The sequence below is a fragment of the Notothenia rossii genome, assembly GCF_949606895.1.
Source record: "Notothenia rossii genome assembly, chromosome: 8".
Lineage (NCBI taxonomy): Eukaryota > Metazoa > Chordata > Actinopteri > Perciformes > Nototheniidae > Notothenia > Notothenia rossii.
Genome location: NC_136906.1, coordinates 56104929 through 56125529, shown reverse-complemented (window position 1 = coordinate 56125529; position 20601 = coordinate 56104929). Strand labels below are relative to the sequence as shown.

The window sequence follows — 20601 nt, the reverse complement described above, 5'->3', positions numbered from 1 at the left end:
TCTGATCATTGTTTTGCCACGTGTCATGTGTTTGTTAATTAAGGTGTGTACCCAGCTAGCGGGGAATGTTCTCACAACTTTGGCTAACATTACCTACAGGTTCTAATAATGTTTTAAAGAAACGTTTTAATCTGATGTTCAAAGAACCTTTTTAGGATGTTTATTATTTCAAAAAATGTTCCTATAAGGTTTAAAGTTAACTAAGACATAACGTTGTAACTGCAACATTCAGAGGAAGTTTTGAGGATGTTATTGAGGCCTGAGATGACAGAAAGTTTTTTTATATAACGTTCCTTTGATGTGACTGTTCTTAAAAGGTTTTCTGTGGGACTTTTTATTTTGGTTCCCAGAATGTTCTTCTGAAAGGTAGGATAACGTTCTCTAAAAACATTCTTAACATTTTTGGTGATAACTTTCTTAAGATGTATGAGCGCATTGAGACAATGAATAGGACGTATACAAACAAATTAGCATGCCAATATTCACTCACACTAGACGTGGATTCTAATTAAGCAATAGCTCACGACAGACCGTGGTATATGCTCATTATATCACAGCTAAGGGGCGTGGTTCGGCCCGACGCGAAGCCTGAAGTGAGCTATTGCTTTTATAAAACGGTTACCAAGTGTGGCAATATGAAAGAAAAATACACTCTAATTTAAATAGTTTTTATTAGTAAATAATGATGTTCAAAATAAAATAGTCTCTCCGTTGCCTTCTGCACAAAACATAGTGCAAGGTGGTTGCTATGCAACAACACTAACAGCTAGCGAACATATTAGACAGAGAGCGTTGATCCATTATGTGGTTGTTTATTTACAGTAATGGGTATGTTGCTGTTTATTGTGCATCCACTGAAAACCTGTCCAGCATCAGTAGCATGGCTTACGTGGTCACTTGTATAGGTTGAGGTTGTTCTAGGCTGTTGCTTGGCGTGGCGAGAATATTGCTCCACTTTCTCCGGTCCCCGAGATTGGGCTTCCAGTAGCTCTGGAGAGAGCTTTCGCACCTGTGGCCACTAACGGTCATAATTTCTCTGCTTTCTTTGTTTCAAGACCCGCATCAGAAAGCTTTTGAATGGTGGTACTTTTCCAGTTGGTCTACCTCATACTTGCCAACCTTGAGACCTCAGAAATCGGGAGCCTTTCAAAATGCAAAATGGGGGGGGGGGGGGGGGGGAGGTGCTAGTTGATCGCCGGATTTGTTAGATTAAAATTAACATGCCTGGAGCATATGTGTGGGCTGGACCTGTACTTTACAGGAAAGGAGTGAGCAGAGAGTAGAGTAGTTGTCGATCCTTGTTCTGTTTTCTGTGACTCTCTGCCTCACCCTCTCAGACTTTGAGTTGCGCGCGCTACTAAAGAGACGTGTTACCATGGAAACCAAACAATGGAGTAGCTGTATTAAAGTCCGAGTGGAAAAAGTCCTGAGTAAATCTGATTTTGTCAGAAATCGGGAGAAATGCGGGAGAAATATGACCCCGGGAGGAAACCGGGAGAGGGCAATGAAATCGTGAGTCTCCCGCGAAAATCGGGAGGGTTGACAAGTATGGTCTACCTGCTCTTCACGTAGCTCTGCATGTCGTAGTTTAGGTGCTTTTTTTTCTGGAGATCGGCACTGCTCAATCCACTCCTCCATATAGTAAAACCCCCCCGGAGGTCGAAGTTAATCTTAAATGTTTCCATTTTATGCTTTGTAAGTTTGTTTCATAACGGAAGAAATTTAAATATATTTATAAAACTGACAAGTCAAATCAAGCAATCTGATTGGTCGATAGCGTTTTTGCGGACCTCTTTGATTACAGATTTGAAAACATTGTTGCTTGCTTTAAAAGTAGCACAATTCATGATGTCAAACCTTGGAAAGTATCTAGATAGCCCTGCCCTAATGCCAAAGGAACTGCACACTGAATATGTTTTGCCGTCTGATTTCTATGTCTGGACCGCTGCGTAAAAAGGAGGGCTTCTGCCCCGTTACTTCTCCGCTGCTTTCTTGTTCCAGTATGAAAAGCTGCAGTTTGCTTTTCAACCCAACGGTATACTGTTTTTCTCAGACGCGGAGGGATACTGACTTGTTGTGAAAAGTAACTTACAATTCTACCCGTGGTATACGCTCAGTATATCACGGCTAAGAACCAATCAGATTGCTTGATTTGTCTTGTCCGTTTTATAAAAGTACAATATACACTTCTCGCTAGAAATGTAATCAAAAAGCATTTTAATGGCCAAACTATTCTGCAATTTAGGACTTTCCAGAGAGGGTTATTTGTGATTATAAAACGGACAAGTCAAATAAAGCAATCTGATTGGTTCTTAGCCGTGATATACTGAGGTATACCACGGGTAGAATTGTAAGTTACTTTTCACAACAAGTCAGTATCCCTCCGCGTCTGAGAAAAACAGTATACCGTTGGGCTGAAAACAAGAAAGCAGCGGAGAAGTAACGGGGCAGAAGCTGGGCAGAAGCCCTCCTTTTTGACGCAGCGGTCCAGACATAGACATCAAACGGCAAAACATATTCAGTGTGCAGTTCCTTTGGCATTAGGGCAGGGATATCTAGATAGTTTTGAAGGTTTAACATGTTAAATGTTGTACAGAAGACGTGTTAACGTGGATGCAACGTAAAAAATGGCCGGAGCAGGAACATCCCAGCAGATTTTATTCGATGGAACAGAAGATAAGTATTATCTGTGGGAGACGAGATTCCTTAGCCGTTTGCACATTTTGAAGCTAAAATAAAAAAAATTGCAAGTGCCCACGGGTGAAGCCGCATTAGCTGCAGATCCAGGAAAAAATGAAGACTGTTATGCACAGTTAGTGAATGCCCTGGATGATAAGAGCCTATCATTGATAAGACATGATGCCGCCGAGGATGGAAGGAAAGCCCTGAAATTATTGAGGGAGCACTATTCAGGAAAAAGCAAGCCAAGGATTCTAAACCTGTATAAATCATTGACCACCATACAAATGGCAGACAATGAAACTGTTACTGATTACATGATAAGGGCTGAGAATATAATTGCAGCTCTACGTGATGCAGGAGAGAACATGAGTGATGGGCTACTTGTAGCCACCATTTTGAATGGACTGCCAGATTCATTCAGGCCACTGGCTGTCCATGTAACACAGAACGAGGATGATGTTACATTTAAAGACTTCAAGAGAAGACTGAGGATCTATGAAGAATCTGAGAAGATGAGGACGACTGGATCTATGGACAGTGTGATGAAGACTAACACAAGGCAAAGTAGACAAGGCACCAAGACACACAGGAAGAATGGAGAACCCACTCTGACTTCAGTGACTTGTTACAAGTGTGGAGAAAAAGGACACATTAGAAGAAAGTGCACCCAGAAAGTGTGGTGCAGTCACTGCAAGAGCAACACACACACAGAGTCCCTGTGCAGGAAAAAGGGAAAAGAAGACGGAGCCAGGAAGGTTGCAGAGGAAGAAGAGGAGGACAACGGCGACGAGGATCATTGCTTCATGGCCAAGCAGGCAAACAGCGAGAGGCCATCAGCCAACGTAAAGAAGAAGGGCATCATGGTGGACGCCGGAGCGACATCCCACATAGTGAACGATATCGCCAAGTTCAAGAGCTTTGACAACACATTCCAGCCCGACACCCATTCAATCGAGCTGGCGGATGGGACCAAATGCAGCGGGATGGCGCAACGCAGAGGGACAGCGCTGATCTATCTGCTAGACAACAATGGACGTCAGCAGAGAGCACAGCTGCATGAGGCACTGTATATGCCGACATATCCACACGATATCTTCTCAGTGGCAAGAGCAACAGATGGAGGAGCGACTGTCACTTTCAAGAAGGGGGACAGCCACATGATCACCAAGAGTGGTAACAACCGGTTTGACTTCCATGAAAGTGGTAATCTGTTTTACTTGCCAACTGTTCAGAAAAATGTTGATAAATGTAATGTGTGCCACGACATGCAAACTTGGCATGACATTTTGGGACATTGCAATTATGAGGATGTACAAAAGTTACTGGGTGTGGTAAAAGGCATGGAGATAAGAGGCAGTGCAGTCAGGCCTGCACAGCTGTGTGAAATTTGTACAAAAGGAAAATTCACCCAGACAAGGAATAGGGAGCCAGACAGAAAGGCTACAGAACCTTTACAGCTGGTCCACACTGATTTAGCCGGTCCCATGAGAACCCCAAGCTTAGAAGGGCACAAATATGCACAGTCTTTTACGGACGACTATTCGGGTGCCATAACTGTTTATTTTCTCAAATCCAAAAGTGATGCAATACATGCCAGAGAGAGGTTCTTGGCAGACTCAGCACCTTATGCAAAAGTAAAATGTTTACGTTCAGACAACGGTGGCGAATTTACTAATAGAGAATTCAAATCACTGTTAACCAAAAATAGGATTAGACATGAGACATCTGCACCCTATTCACCTCACCAAAACGGCACAGCAGAGAGAGGTTGGCAAACCCTCTATGAAATGGGCAGGTGTATGCTGTTAGACAGTAAGTTGCCAGACACACTGTGGAATTATGCTGTACAGACGGCAGCCTATGTAAGAAACAGGTGTTACAGTAATCGCACAAAGAAAACACCTTATGAGATGCTCACAGGCAAGAAGCCAGACCTGTCCAAACTTCAGAAATTTGGATCTGTGTGTTTTGCCTACACACAAGAGAAGGGGAAGTTAGATTCCAGATGTGAGCAGGGCATTTTTATTGGATATGATAAGAACAGCCCAGCTTATCTTGTGTACTGTCCAGACACAGATAAGGTCCAAAAACACAGGTTGGTGAAATTCACAAACAAGACAGCCAAAGAGAAAGAAACACAGACACCTGGGTCACACATTGAATGTCAGGACAGAGAGGTACACCCCAGGGTCCTTGACAATGAGGAAAATGTTGATGAAAGAATGGGAAATGCATCAGGTCAAAGTGTTCAAGGTGAAGTTTCTGTGGCTGAATGTGAACAGCCAGGCACTGAGAGTGAGGCTAGAAAGAACCCACCTAGAGCTAGGAGAAAGCCAATGCACTTACAGGATTATGAGACTGATGATACAGTAGACCAACTGGTAACATGTGTAGACTCTTGTTATAGAGTAGTTTGTGACATACCACAAAATTACCAGGAGGCCATAGGGTCAACCAAGTCAATGCAATGAATGACGAGATGCAGTCACTAGAAGAGAATGACGCATTCAAGATCACCCAGTTGCCTCTAGGCAAAAAGGCAGTGGGGGGTAGGTGGGTCTATACTCTCAAGTGTGATACTGATGGGTCTGACAAGTATAAGGCAAGATTTGTTGCAAAAGGTTACAGCCAAAAACAAGGCATTGACTATGAGGAAACTTTCTCACCTACAGCTGACATGACAACTGTTAGAGTTGTCATGCAAAAGGCAGTGCAGGAAGATTTCGTTTTACACCAAATGGATGTGAAAACTGCATACCTGCATGCACCCATTGATTGTGAGGTCTATTTGGAACAACCTGAAGGTTATGAGAAAAAGTCAAAAAACTGGAGAAAAGTTAGTATGCAAATTACAGAAGTCCCTATATGGTCTAAAGCAGTCAGGCAGAAACTGGAATGCTCTGTTACATGCATATCTCACTGAAAACGGTTTTGAACAAAATCCTGCTGATCACTGTCAATACACAAGGGAAAAACAAAACGAAAAAGTGATTCTGATTGTATGGGTTGATGATCTGATAATTGCTGCTAACAATGAGGAGGTTCTGAAAAGTGTCAAAATGATGCTTAATGATAGGTTTAAAATGAAAGACCTGGGGAAATTAAACAATTTTCTTGGTATAGATTTTAACCAGTCAGAGGGTCAAGTCACAATGTCACAGGAAAGGTATGTGAATAAAATCCTCCGCTTCGCGTCGGGCCGAACCACGCCCCTTAGCTGTGATATAATGAGCATATACCACGGCCTGTCGTGAGCTATTGCTTAAATATATGACCCGGCCACCGGAGCATTTGCAATCAACGGGAGCATCAGCCCATATGCCGCAAATTGTTGTTTCTTACACTACCACTAGAGGTGCTACACTTTAAAACGTGACTATACGTCGTAATAAGCTTCTGAACAATCGACCTATTTGGTAGTTTTTTGGAGGACAAGCTGTTATTTTTGCATCAGTGGTAAAATCCATTTTGCAAAGGCTTTGGTTGTCTTGCTGACTTGACTAAATGAAATCAAAGGTTTATTTTGTAACATAAATCAATTCAGTTTTTTCAAGGAGAACACTTTCATTTAAAAATGAACATATATCAGAGCCTGAGTTTTATCAGAAACATAACAGATTCTGTGATTAATTTCTGATAACAATTAACTGTTGCATTGTTTGTCATTTTGCTCAACTGTGAGCGAACGCACATCTATAGAGATCTGCTTGGAGAGTAGCTTTCAGTCTCATCCAGTCCACTGGGGAGAATAGTAATGAATCTGATAATTGAGGTATTGATAGTTGGAGAGTGAGTGGCGACATTGATAAGTGTGTGACTGAAGGTCTTGAGTCCGATGGTGAGGATGGTTGTCAGACAGACAATCGATTCACATCGAACCGCTGCTCCACACCTCATACGCCACATTTATTCTCGTCTTGAATATCCTTCTCTTCTCTTTTTGTCTCTGCTCTCTATTTTCCTTCCTTCAGTTTTTTCCTGCTGGTGTAGCAGACTTTGGCTTGTATCTTGTATTTGTGAATCAACACAAAAGAGCTGCATTTAGAAGATTGAACAGCTGAGTGTAACAGAGCAGAGAAGAACAGAGCGAAAAACAGAACACCACATGATGCAACACAAGGTTATGTAAGAATCCTTATCTAATACTACAACACATACACACACCCTTGGTATTGTCTCATAAAATACATAATAGAGTGCAGCACAAGGACAATACAATAGAGAAAAAGGGAGCAAAAGGGGAGGGGAGATGCCAGGGTGCACTGGCCCAGAATCAGACATCTCTCCTGGCCAGCTCACAGGACATTACTGCCGACTGAACTCCGAGTGTGTGTTCTCTCAATCTCCCATATGTGCATATGAGCGAATATAAAATTGCACATAAACGTTGAGTGAACAGCTGAGATTGTCCTGCTGCATGTTTGGGGATGAAATGTCAATTGAGAATGGAAATTTAAAAAAGCTCTTAATCAACACAGGCCATAGAAGTTTGTCATATTTTACAACCAAAGCTTCTAATAAAGTTTGTGAGTGAAGCTTTGAATTTCTGTCGTCATATTATGATGTTGTCATCACTCCATGTAAATAAAACACAAAATCTTCTATTTGAATGTGACATTTTATTTATTTTTTGTTTTTTAAAGGCTAAACTCCAACAATGTCTGATGTCTGATTTGTTAGATAAAAAAATTATTTGCATTTTGGAAATTATTACTTCTATCTCTTTTCAATAAATAGTATATATACATTTGGAATTTCAGAACTCTTTGGAGTTTTTGGAAATGCTGCAACCACTGGAATCTAGACCTATAAATAGGATGATAATATTCGTTTAGCCTAATCTTCATCTGCAATTGTGAAGAAATTCAGGGTTCAAACTGAAGAACCAGACATGCAAAATTGAATGCATTTAAATGTTAAATGATGTCAACGAAATAAGCTTTGAAGCTTCAAAATATTTGTCGCAGCTCTATAGAAAAGACATTTGCTTACTAACTTGATTTATTATTTTCGTCCCTCTGTAATTATTAACAAAATGATTAGCCATACAGCTCTAGGAATGGGCAATCAAACATTAGGGTCCATACGAAAATAATTCAACATATTATTATCAATATATAAACTCCTGTCATGTATTGTCATACCATTTTTGCCAGATATTCATGATCCCAAGAGAATCACTCTTACTGACTTTGTTGACCCCTTGACTTTAGCTTTAGTGCCACCAGTGATCATAGTGTCAATGTACAAACTGTATAGCTCCATATCCACTAATCCACGGATAGGCACTACATTTATAACAGATTTATCGCACCCCAATGATGAACGTTTTTTGCCATTTTTGTTTGAGTTCAATGTATCAACACCTACTGAATAGAGTGCCATTAAATTGGCATGCACATTAAGGAACCCCTCAGGATCAAGTTTAACAACTTCCTGCAAGGCAAAATCCACCAGCTTATCAGCACTCTGTGATTTAATTGAATGTTAGCATGCCAAGACTCTTAACCACTGAAGTATGTGAAGAAATGGACGCAGCGTTTCAGGCAGAGATCCATTTATTCCTATTCAAGTTTCTCCGCGATGCATGAAGCCAAGAAGGTTTTACTGCTGAGTATCTTCTTCATCCATATGGGGCCAGGGAAATAAGTTCTCTGAATCAGAGCTATTTTAGTGTTCATAGTGCCAAGTTAATACATCTATAAAAACATGTGCTGCTGGCATCATAACAAGCATCTCTTTCTGACATTAAGCATATAGTCCTAAATAATGTAATTGACACTAAAGTTGAAATTCTAATGTTTTCCCACCCTTTAATGCACCTCAATGCTTGCGGGTACACATTGAACCCACTAAACAAGTGTGAGAGAATTGTCATTGTAAGAATATTAGTACGATAACATTTGGCTAAAAACACGTTAAAATCCAATAAGAAGTGGATCTACGTGGTAACAGTACGGGCTGGTATCCAATCCACCTATAGCCTGTACTTAAGAAGTATGCTCTGTGTTTTGTTTGCTAACGTTACACCGCCTTCACTTCCCTCAACTTTTCCTCCCTTTTACTTCCCTTCCTCTCCTGTGTTGTGCTCTCCACCTCTTTCCTCTCTTTCACTTGCCTCCTCTGTCTTTTCCCTCCTCTTCATCATGTATTCTCCCCCCTCCCCCCCCGGGGTACAGATCAATGCTCCTCTCCCCTATAGTTCCACTTCCCCTTTAATCTAACTCCCCTGCCTCATCCTTCTCCTCTTTTTCAGAACTCCCTTTCATCCTCCCCTCTATCTTCAACGTGACAGGCGTTCCCAGTAGGTGCGTGTAGGGTCAGTGAGGGCGCAGTCAAGCTTATCACACATTACTGGCAACATTACTCATGACACATGATCTGCTCTTGCCATGTGCTCAGCATGCATGTATTAGTGTGGCTCTTCACATGTGTGTGTTTTCCTCCAGAAATCGCACGCAAAGCTCTTTTGTCTTTTGAAAGTGTGTGTACATCGGGCTCTGGTGTGCATGCAAATGTTTCACCTCAGCAGATCGAAAGCTAGATTAGCTCCCACTGTCTTGCACCTGCCTGTTGCTATGGAGACTGGGTATCCTCTGCGTCACCTGTGCCCATGTTTGGTCTGGCTTCCTGCTCCTTTCTATCAGCTTCCCTCTCTCTTGTCCTAATGTAGTTCAAACCCGGCACACTAAAACAGAGACACACTGAGACACACACACGTACAGAGAGAAACCAGAGCTCTTAGCTCTTCTGTTAACCCAATGAATTAATAATAGCATGCACATTATATTCAATTCATGCTGTACACACACCTGAACGCTATCATACACATCTTATTAACACAGACATGCATTGGAAACACATGCATCCTAAGAAATGAAGCTAGTTATGTTACTATCTCTTGTTTGAAACAGAATTAGCTTAACTTTGATTAACGTTTTTTTAAAGGTTCAAGCAGATGTGTTGCTCTTAATGAATCAGCAATTGGGAATAGTTTGGCTCACACCAAAGCAGTGATTACTCGTCATCAAAGGGAGTGTGAATAGAGACACATATGGGCAGCAGAAGTGTGTCATGTGACCTGCTGCACTCCCTGACTGGCATTATACAACTCTGAAAGTAAGGAGTTTTTTTTATTTTTTATTCCACAGTTCATTTTGGTCATGTTATAATTAATATGGCCGCTAAAGAGCTTTGTCATTTGTACATTGTTGTTTTGGATTGCTGTTCTTTTTTGGATGAATTCCTCCATCAGTCACTTTTCTCACAATTTGCTGTAAATAAAAGCAGCATCTTTGATGGAAACTAGCAACCGCAACCTGCAGACAAAAATGTACCAATTTATCAAGCAAAGTGGCGTTAACCCTTCCAATTTAAATGTATTGGTCAATAGGCACTGTTGTGCGACCAACAAAAACAAAGAATGGGCCATGCGAATACATTTCATTAGTTTCCTAATCTATGAAGGAGTGGTAGCCAACATCAGTAAAATAAGCCAGATGGGTAAGGTGTCAGCGTAAAGGGCCCTATTATGCTCATTTGCAGGTTCATAATTGTATGTTGTGCCTCTACTGTGACATGTTTCCATGCTTTAATGTTTACAAATCTGCAGCACCTTTTTTTACCCTCTGTCTGAAACCAGAACCCAGTCTGATCTAATTGGTTAGCTAACCGGCTCTTTTGCGATTGGTCAATCGTTTAGAGATGTCCCGCCCCTTAGCCTATTATGGCGCATTCACACTACAGCGCGGAGCTCGCTTTAAGCGTGCCGAGCCGTGCGGGGCCTGTGTTTGGTTGCGCTTACACTTGGCCTAGTTCCGGCCCGGGGCTACTTTTTCACCTTTTTTCTGGCCCGACTAAATCGTGGTTCTATCGAGGCTAACAAACAGGGCTGAGTCGGGCTGAGTATGCTAAACTAGAGAGAGAATCGCTGTCAAGGGGGCTACAACTACAACAAGATGAACATATTTTACCGTGATTTAATTGTAATACACGTTTCAAAATGATGCCGAAGTAACAACATACTGATACCGGTTAGTAAAAACCATGAATTAATGCTTTGACAAGTCTGCAGACAGACGGCAGGCGAAAAACCTTTTAAAATGCAAGTTTTCTAAATGGAGCTTGGCTAAGCTAACGTTGTAAATGCTCCGACCGTCCACACTCACAACAACGGCCTATACAGACATAAATAAACCAGCGACTGTATTCGCCATGACACAGGCAGTCTGTGGTTTGTATTTGTTTAACTTTTGTCTAGTTTCTGAACAGAAGAGCTGTGAGCTCTGAGTGCTAAGAGCTAACGGCTGTGTGGTTTTTCTGGGGCGCTCATTGAAGATGACGTCACGGCTCCGCCTACACTGCGTTACTATAGATACTACCCCAGTTCCTAAACTGTAATGTGAGCGCAGCATTAAAGTGAGCCGGGCCTAATAAGGCCTAACCAAACCGAGCGAGGCCTGCAGTGTAAATGCGCCATTAGTGTGTGTGGGAGAGAAACTCTCTCTGGAGGGAATTTGGGGATTTTAGCCTTTGCAGACCATTAAGCAAACAACCTATATACTGTAACACACTGCACGGAAAGAGACAATCAAAATAAGCATAATATGGCCTTTTTAATGTTTATATTAAAAAAGTATTGCTGAACTTCAAACACAAACCATTATATATACAGTGAATACCACTTACAACATGACATAAATATACTGGCCATATTTTTTAAATACTTAAAGGTGAAGGCAATTCCAAGGACCAGAGAAACAAAAAGAAGAAAAATAACAGTCAATGGATCTTTACAACTTGCCATCGATCACTGTTATTAATGGCAAGTTGTCAAGAAAAAAACATTCCAATGCCTGTGCCTCTGTCAAAAGCATCTCTCTATAAGGAGATTTATATTTAGTGCGTACTGTATTCATTCGGATGCAAAACAGCTGACAAATGACCGGTGAAAGCTGATAGAAATTGACGGCTGCTCCTGTTGCTATAAGTAATCGGCAGTGCCGATCCAGAATGCAAAGCAGTCCCTGTTCCATTTCTAATAGTGATTCATCAGATCAAATCATTGTATCCCTACTGTAGAACTAGCACACCCTACATATACACCATTTAAATTGCCCTGCTGTTAAACTCAAGAAGAAGAAGTCTAATAGAATTGTGTCTCCAGACGCTGATGCAGCTATTTAGAAAAAGTGTTGTTCTTGGCTAGCTTGCAGTGTCTGCACATGGCAAGACCTTGCCACAACTTCACCAGAGGTTGGCAGGTTATTTTTGGCCAGCGAGGCGCCAGGGATCAGACAGCAGAGTCCCATCTGGGGGAAAATGAGGATGAGGACAGAAAGAGACAAGCAAAGACAGACAGATGAGACTCCAGTGAGAATGAAAGCAGAGGAGAGAGGGGATGGGGTCTATCCATGCGTAGCAGGAGGACAAAAAAATCTCCACTGCAGTGAAACACCCTCGACCAGGCTGACCCTCCTCCCCCTCCCTCTCCCCTCTCCCCTCTCCTCATCAATTCAGTGGTGCAGCAGCGGCACCGGCATAACAAATCTCTGGCAAAAAAAATCTCCTCAACTTCAGGCTCTGCAGTGGCTTTTGGAAAACACCCCCTCTTTTCCCTCCTGCATCCACAGCTCACACCCATCCCAACCACCCTCACAGCCCCCTCTTTTTCCTAAATTTTGAAAATGGGTATCCCCTCCCTGACACCCCTTGTTTGATATTTAATGACGCAGCCACATTTTCAGAATACACTTCAGTTTTTTTTCTCCTGTCCACTTGTTAATCCCTTTATTTTATACCCATACAGTACAAGTCAGCTAAATCTCACCTTCTATTGTGTCTGACTTGAAAAACAACCATCCTTCTCTCTTGACCTACCGCCCCTGTCACACTGTCCCGAAATTGACACCAGATGGACACACGAATATGGAATTGTGAATTTCGCACGAAGATGGCCCCGTACTTGGTCAACAGCCAAGCAACAGCCGAAAGAAGTACGATGCCTACAGAAGGCCACACGATGGCACCCGAACCACACACGAAAATATGGTCGTAGACTTTACTGATGATTTAGAATTTATCCAGACTCAACGTAAGAGCTTGTGCCTCTTCGGGGGGTGCTAACATTTAAACATACACTTTATTCTCTACTTTCCCCGTCTTGATATGTCATATGTATATGTCCGTCATGTTGTTTCCATAGCAACAACAACTTCCTGTCAACAGCGTAAACTCGCCTTCAAAATAAAAGCATCTAAATAAAACAGGAAGTTAACTTAAATTACATTTAAGGCATACGAACGAAAGTTACAACGAAAGTAATAAAAACAATGTAATATCCTTTTCAGTTTCACCAAACACAAATTGGGTTATTTACATAATATGTTTACATGATTTTTTTGTGCAATAAATGCAATCTCGATGTCATCGTATGATAATACGATGGCTACACGACGGCATTGCGAGGGCTTCACGTAGCCATGTTGCCTTCCTAAGGCAATCGGGCAGCTTCTTGTTTCCTTCGTATTGTCTTTGTGAGGCGAAAAAGGCCAGATGGCACCGATGATCACACGAAGTAAAGACGAAGATGACACGATTTGACAAGATGCCCTAACGAGTGCCTTACGAAGGGCAAAATGGACACACAAATTCAACATGAAAATGAACCTTCGCAAGGGCCTTCGGCAATTATTTGGCATGCCAAAGATTTTGCCACCGCACACAAAGTTGCTGCCGGAGCCTGAGAAACTCCACCGGCGGTCATACGATGGCTTAAGATTCCCTCACGAATGGCCCGATGTTGTTACGATCAGAGCCAAATTTGAACATTTCCTTTATCGTGTGTCCATCTGGTGTTAATTTCGGGACAGTGTGACAGGGGCTTAACCCCCATGCAGAACCTCCTTTTCAGTCGCCCACTATCCTCCTCCTCTCACTTTAACTCCTTGTAATCCGTCACCCTGAAGCACGTTTCCATCTTTAAATGCATGTACGATACCATCAGGAACATATGAATATTCAGGGGTGTTTCAGGTTAATGATTTTCCATCTGCATCTTTTGCTTTTCGGGCTATTGCAAATTGCAGCCATGGATGCAGCATCATTATTTTTCTGAGAGAGAATACAGTGAGAATGTTTAATGCTATGTGCAGAAAATATGCTAATGAGAAACATAATCGCAATTGACAAAAAGTCTTCGGACTCCTCATTAGGCCCCATGATACGTTATAATATAAAATGCACCACAGAAGCAAGAGGAAGGGAAGCTCTTCTCTAAACATACTCTTAAAATGTACTTCCTGTTAAATAAAATAGATTTGTCTATTAACTACTCGTCATAGCAGTCATGTTGTCCTCTCTCCTTGTCATCCCCTTTTATATAACATGCATATGTATTATTTATAGGCTTATCAGTACAGCCCTGCTGACAATTCCTTATATATAACATTCATATTTTATGACTGTGTTTCCTGCTTGAGGTTTGATTAAAGTGTCCTTCTTGCTTCAAGAATCCAACTACTGCTGAGGAATTGGCCACTGAGGAGGCCTTAATCAACAGGAGTGTGTGTGTGTGCGAGTGTGTGTGTAAGAGAGAGTGAGCGACTGAGCCCCTCTCTCATTTCCTTTTTTTTCCAAAGGGCTGAAGGAGACAGTTTGGGGAGGGTGGAGATGATACTGCAGTATAACACAGAGCCAAATGCAAAGCCATAACAACAGCTGTTAAACTTTTCTCTATAACAGTGGACTTGTTGCAGCTAGTAGATGCATCTCTTTTACATATATTTACCTTTACTCAAGTATACTGTAATTAAAGGGGCCTTATCATGCTAATTTTCAGGGTCATATTATGATATATATATATGATACATATTATTATATTATGTTGTGCCTCTAGTAGAGGCACAACATATAACATATGTAGGCATATGTAGAGTTTATGTCTCCATGCTTTAATGTTCACAAAGCTCTTTATTTTCCTCATACTGCAGCACCTCTTTTCACCCTCTGTCTGAAACCAGAGCCCAGTCTGCTCTGATTGGTTAGCTGGCCGGCTCTGTTGTGATTGTCAACCGATAACAGACGTCCCTCCCCTTAGCCTACCTCGTACAATGTGTTGGAGCACTAGCCAAGCACTATTTGCGTTAGTGTTAAATGGTGATGTTATTATGTTACATAACTAAACAAAATAATCCAATGGAGGTGTTTCAGGCGGGGGGGGAGAGAAACTACTTTTGCAGACCATTTACATGCACCAAAACCTTTATAAGACACTACTACATCTAAAAAAACCTGATTAAACCTGCACTTTGTCTGACATTAGATTGGTCTTCAGCTTTTTTGTTTTTCAGTCAATACTCCAAAAAGAATTACTATCACATTGTTTAAATTAGGAGCTATACTGAGCATACGTTGTAATACGTCCATACCACACATTCTCCACTGATATCATCAAGGTTAACAAAACCACCTGACTATTTCGATATTACTTTACAAAATATAATTAGGTAACATAATGTTAGCTGATCTTTGCCTCATTGATTTTACAGGCTTGTTGCTAAGTCTTTCTGCAATTTGCCTCTGGCTGGCTAGCACAGCGCATTTGTTGTGCTTTTACAGCTGTAGATGTTAATGAAAACATTAATAATATCCCCAGCAATGAACACAGTATTCCTCGGGTGTGTTGTAATGTTATGATCTCTAAACTAAATGTTAGGATATCTTAAAATGTTTTGCTATTTTCTTTTACAAAACCCTTTTTATGCTAGCTGGACTTCAAGCCAAGATTTGTTTCAAGACATATCATTAGTTAGATAGTTAGATGTTAGTTTAAAGTGACTAAGGCTTTATGTAAGTTTGTTTCCTTAGGATTGTAAAATTAATGTGTTTGCTTAAAGTTTTAATATGAACCACTTAACAAATATATAGTATTTTTTATGAAAATTCATCAATGTTTTTGGACCACAAACTAGCAGACCTATCAAAAAATCTGCTCTTGCAATGCATAAAATATCCATTTATATTCTAGAATATCATTGAAAGATGATCAGGTGACAAATGTACAACAGTGTTTCTTTACATAAATTGTTTTAAAGTATTTATGCTGTACGAAGATATTGCAGACTAAAACGATTTGATCTTCACTGAAAGCCAAGGTAAAATGAGGCAGAAAAATGCTGTGGTGTAAGGCTAATGGAACCCCTCTGCTTTTTAAGATCACTGCCAGCAACATTAATGAACTCTTTTAAGGATAGAGGAAACTTCCATTCCTATAATTTAAAGAAAAAAGGTAAAGTAAAGCCAATATATCCTGTACGGAAACAGCATATTAAATTACAACATCACAGGGTTCAGTTTCTCAGGTGTTTTCATTATGCTGATCATGGAATCTGTTTAAATCACTCTCTACAACACTATTGGTTTTACAGCTACCAACAGACAATGTATTTCATAAGTCTGTAGAAGGACAGATAGAGATAGATTAAATGTAATTTCTTATTTTTTTTAAAGAATATACAGTTGCAAGAAAAAGTATGTGAACCCTTTGGAACTACCTGGATTTCTGCATAAATTGGTCATAAAATGTGTTCTGATCTTCATCTAAGTCACAACAATAGACAAACACAGTCTGCTTAAGCTAAAACCACACAAACAATTATATGTTTTTATGTTTGTATTGAACACACCATGTAAACATTCACTGTGCAGGGTGGAAAAAGTATGTGAACCCTTGGATTTAATAACTGGTTGACCCTCCTTTGGCAGCAATAACCTCAACCAAACGTTTCCTATAGTTGCATATCAGACCTGCACAACGGTCAGGAGGAATTTTGGACCATTCCTCTTTACAAACCTGTTTCAGTTCAGCAATATTCTTGGGATGTCTGGTGTGAATCGCTCTCTTGAGGTCTTGCCACAGCATCTCAATTGGGTTGAGGTCAGGACTCTGACTGGGCCACTCCAGAAGAGGTATTTTCTTCTGTTGAAGCCATTCTGTTGTTGATTTACTTCTGTGCTTTGGGTCGTTGTCCTGTTGCATCACCCATCTTCTGTTGAGCTTCAATTGGTGGACAGATGGACTTAAGTTCTCCAGCAAAATGTCTTGATTAACTTGAGAATTCATTTTTCCGTCGATGATGGCAATCTGTCCAGGCCCTGAGGCAGCAAAGCAGCCCCAAACCATGATGCTCCCTCCACCATACTTCACAGTTGGGATGAGGTTTTGATGTTGGTGTGCTGTGCCTTTTTTCTCCACACATAGCGTTTTGTGTTCCTTCCAAACAACTCAACTTTGGTTTCATCTGTCCACAGAATATTTTGCCAGTAGTGCTGTGCAATGGCGGTTCTACGGGGTGGCACGGGGTGGCAGCTGCCACCTCAGAAAAATGCCTTGCCACCCCAGCTGCCACCCCAGTTGGCAGCTTTGTTTTGAAAGAAAAACTGTGGCTCATCGGACATTTATGAGAGAAAATCTCTAATGTCCGAGTGCAAGTGAATGCAGCACAAGACGCGAACCTTGTAACCCCTCCCCCCCCTGGCGCAAGCTTGGAAATATGATTGGCGGCGGTTTCATTTCAACGGGAGGACAGCACAAAACGAGAAGCATTTCGGATCCAAGTAGAAGGAAGGAATGAGGTATTTGCGGTCAGGGTCAGGGTATGGCTGGGGTAGGCTACAGCCATGCCAAGAAATGGCTTAGCCCCACCTTAGCCCCACCATGAAAAATGATGTTAAAGTAAGCAAAATAAAGTCTGCCAATTCGCGCGGAGTAAATCACACAGACAACAGTTAGTAAGATTGATTTCAGTAGCCACTTGTCTGGAAATACCGAAGACTAGAAACGGTTTTGAAAACTTTTGTCACATAGTGATCGTCTTCTCAATAGAACATCTTTGATAATGTCTTCTGGCCAATTAGAATCAAGATAACGGCGTGGTGTTGTTGCAGGAAGTCCCGACGGAGAATACTTTTGCTGTAGTACATCTCTAAATACATCGATACAACATTACGTGTTGATAGAAATCAACACGTAATGAAATAAGACCCCACAGTTTAATGATTGATAGGTGTGTGGGCTGTCTTTCATTTTGACACACAGAACAATGGGAGCTATCCACCCTTATCCTCAATGTAAAGTAATTCGCATAGCCTCTTCCCTCTTCTCTCTGTGAGGAGCAGCAGGTTCAGCTTTCAGAACAAAGTAACAAAAAACTAAAATGGCATTCATTTTTTTTAAATATGTCGTGTAGTAATAGATTTATTTATTTTTCTTCTCAAGAGAGTACCAGAATGTGTATTTTATGTTAGTATTTCAAAAAATCTCCTGGGGGAGAATCCCCCCAGACCCCCCTGCAGGGGTTGGGTTTTCAGCATGTCAACTCTTTCACCTGTGGGGAAATTGCAGGATTGGCTCCAAGTCGCCCTTTTTATGTACTACAATACAAATTTGCCTTTTTATTTCATACAGTTCGATTTGGATTGAGACAGGGAAATAATCTAAACCTCACACGTGGCGTTTCACTGTCAAGGGGAGTGTGTATGTAATTACATTGCAAATACTGACTTGAGCCCCTCCACTGTATAGGTTAGCCCTACCATAGATTACCCAACAAAAATACTCTGGAGCCGCAACTGTTTGCGGTCTACAATGACAGAGAAGAGCCTGTCAAGTTTGGCTGTACTCAGCATTGAATCAAAACACACCATAGCTTTAAATCTTAATGAGTTTGTGAGGCGTTTTGCTGAACAAGATGGTAATCGCCACATTCAGCTGTTATAGGCATGCCAACTTGATGCTCTGCTCATAGATGACTCGATGAGCATAATAAACTGTTAAGATGATGACCTTACGTGTAACCACTTTGATTTAACTAGGACAGTAGGTAAGGACTTTCCACTGGATAATAACTGCAGCGATGTATATGTTTTAGCTGAATACACGTTTTGTAACCCTAACTGATGCAGTTATTCACTTCTTTAATGTTTGTTCTTTCTGATGTAAAGTCAAGGTTGTAAGTGTTTGCAAAGAAGTTGTGGGGTGCTGAACTGTTCTTTTGATTATTTCGATTTATGATAGTAATTACTTGTCTTTCAAATTTGAAGGAGGGTGAGCAAGCATCTTGAGGAACAATCATTAACTCTTCCAAAAAATATAGTTTATTTAATAATAACACTGAATATGTGAATCATAAAAGGGATTGACAGCTGATAGGAATAATATGATTGTTAATATTATCATATTCATACAGACAAACATCGATGAGACAGTTAATTAATGTACTTATTGCAGTAGTCTGCATAGATTTGGTACCCCTGCTGGTCTAAGAGTGAGACAAACTCATTCAGTTATTGTTCAGTTAAAATGTATTAAATTATGTCTGCCACCTTATATATTTATATTTATGGCTTTACTGATGTGCCACAATAATGTCACCTAATTTTATTGAGTTAAAATAAATATTGTGGCTTTCCAAGTTAACATTGATTGATATGACTGCGATTAAATCAGCATATACTTCTGCCAGGGGATGCCACCCCTGAAATTCTCCTGCCACCCTCTTGCCACCCCATGAATATGTTTCTAGATCCGCCCCTGGTGCTGTGGAACATCCAGGTGCTCTTTTGCAAACTTCAAACGTGCAGAAATGTTTTTTCTGGACAGCAGTGGCTTCCTCCATTTTATGACCAATTTATGCAGAAATCCAGGTAATTCCAAAGGGTTCACATACTTTTTCTTGCAACTGTACTTGTTTTCCATTCCTAGTTTGAGGGAGGAAGTAAAGTCAGTAAAATGCTGCAGGTGCAATCTATCCTGCCAGGTATTCTGTGTATCTGATTTTGTTCTCTTTCCCAGGACTTGGTCTGTTTATCTGAGCCAAGAGCCAGTCCTCTGTTTACCACCCAGCGTTATTGGTCTCACTATGAAATTCAAATCAATATCCTTATAATAAAAGTCCCAGGCCTGCAGCAAATTGGAATCTATAGCTTGGAAAGCTAAAGAGATCTATGGCACTGCCAAGGCTGCACTAATGAATGATGAATCATTGCAACACACACAGCAATACATTTGCACACTCAGTAAACCTGCACAGGTACCAGACATCCACGCCCGCAAAGAATGCTTACACACAAATACACACACACATACACACACCTGTCCAGTTACATAGTCGGTCATTCAGGCCGTTGTGGAACATGACTCCCTCATCAATTATGGATGATAAACAGGATCAGTGCAACGCCCGCCATTGTTTCACTAGACACAGCATTTCCATAGCCCTGCTACTATGTTTACAGTTATTGGCTCTTCAGGGAAACAGAGACACCACGAGCATTGAATCCATCTCAGCATGAAATTACAGGAAATTAATTTCTTTAAACTTTGAACTGTGAATTTATTTTGTCATTTAACTTTAACTTCCAAGTTGTGGAAGTATGCTGTGTTCAGTATCATGATGTAATGAGTTTTAATGAAGGAGGCCCTATTATGTTCTGTGGGGTTTTCCCTTTCCTGTTATGTGTTGTATACTGTAGGTTTTTGTGTATGGTCCGCAAAGACTAATATCCCATTGATACCTCCGGAGGGAGTTCATCCCCCACACAGTCCCCCCCTGCCTCAAACACCTCAATTGTAATTCCTCTGTTTAATTTCATAAACTTGGTGACATCACAATGTGACACTTGTGATTCTATTGGCTAGCGATACAACACATTGTACGTGATTTGCTAAGGGGGGGAACTTTGCGACACATCCCTAAGCGGTTGACCAATCACATCAATGCTGGTCAGCTAAACCAATCAGAGCAGACTGGGCTGAAAAGAGGTGCTGCAGCACAGGCAGTATGAGAAAAATAATGAGCTTTTTGAACATTAAAGGGGACCTATCATGCAAAATGCACTTTCTGATGTCTTTTCTACATT

At 41.0% G+C, this 20601-nt stretch overlaps 1 protein-coding gene across 1 annotated transcript in view; it reads right to left on the bottom strand.

Annotated features, from left to right (window-relative positions):
* Positions 1-9341: 9341 nt before the first annotated feature.
* ankef1a (ankyrin repeat and EF-hand domain containing 1a) overlaps positions 9342-20601 on the bottom strand; it is a 36257-nt gene continuing 24997 nt past the window's right edge. The window contains exon 10 of the mRNA XM_079645465.1: positions 9342-9386. Within this exon, the coding sequence (XP_079501591.1) occupies positions 9357-9386 (30 nt within the window). The 3' untranslated portion in view covers positions 9342-9356. The remainder of the gene's footprint in view (positions 9387-20601) is intronic.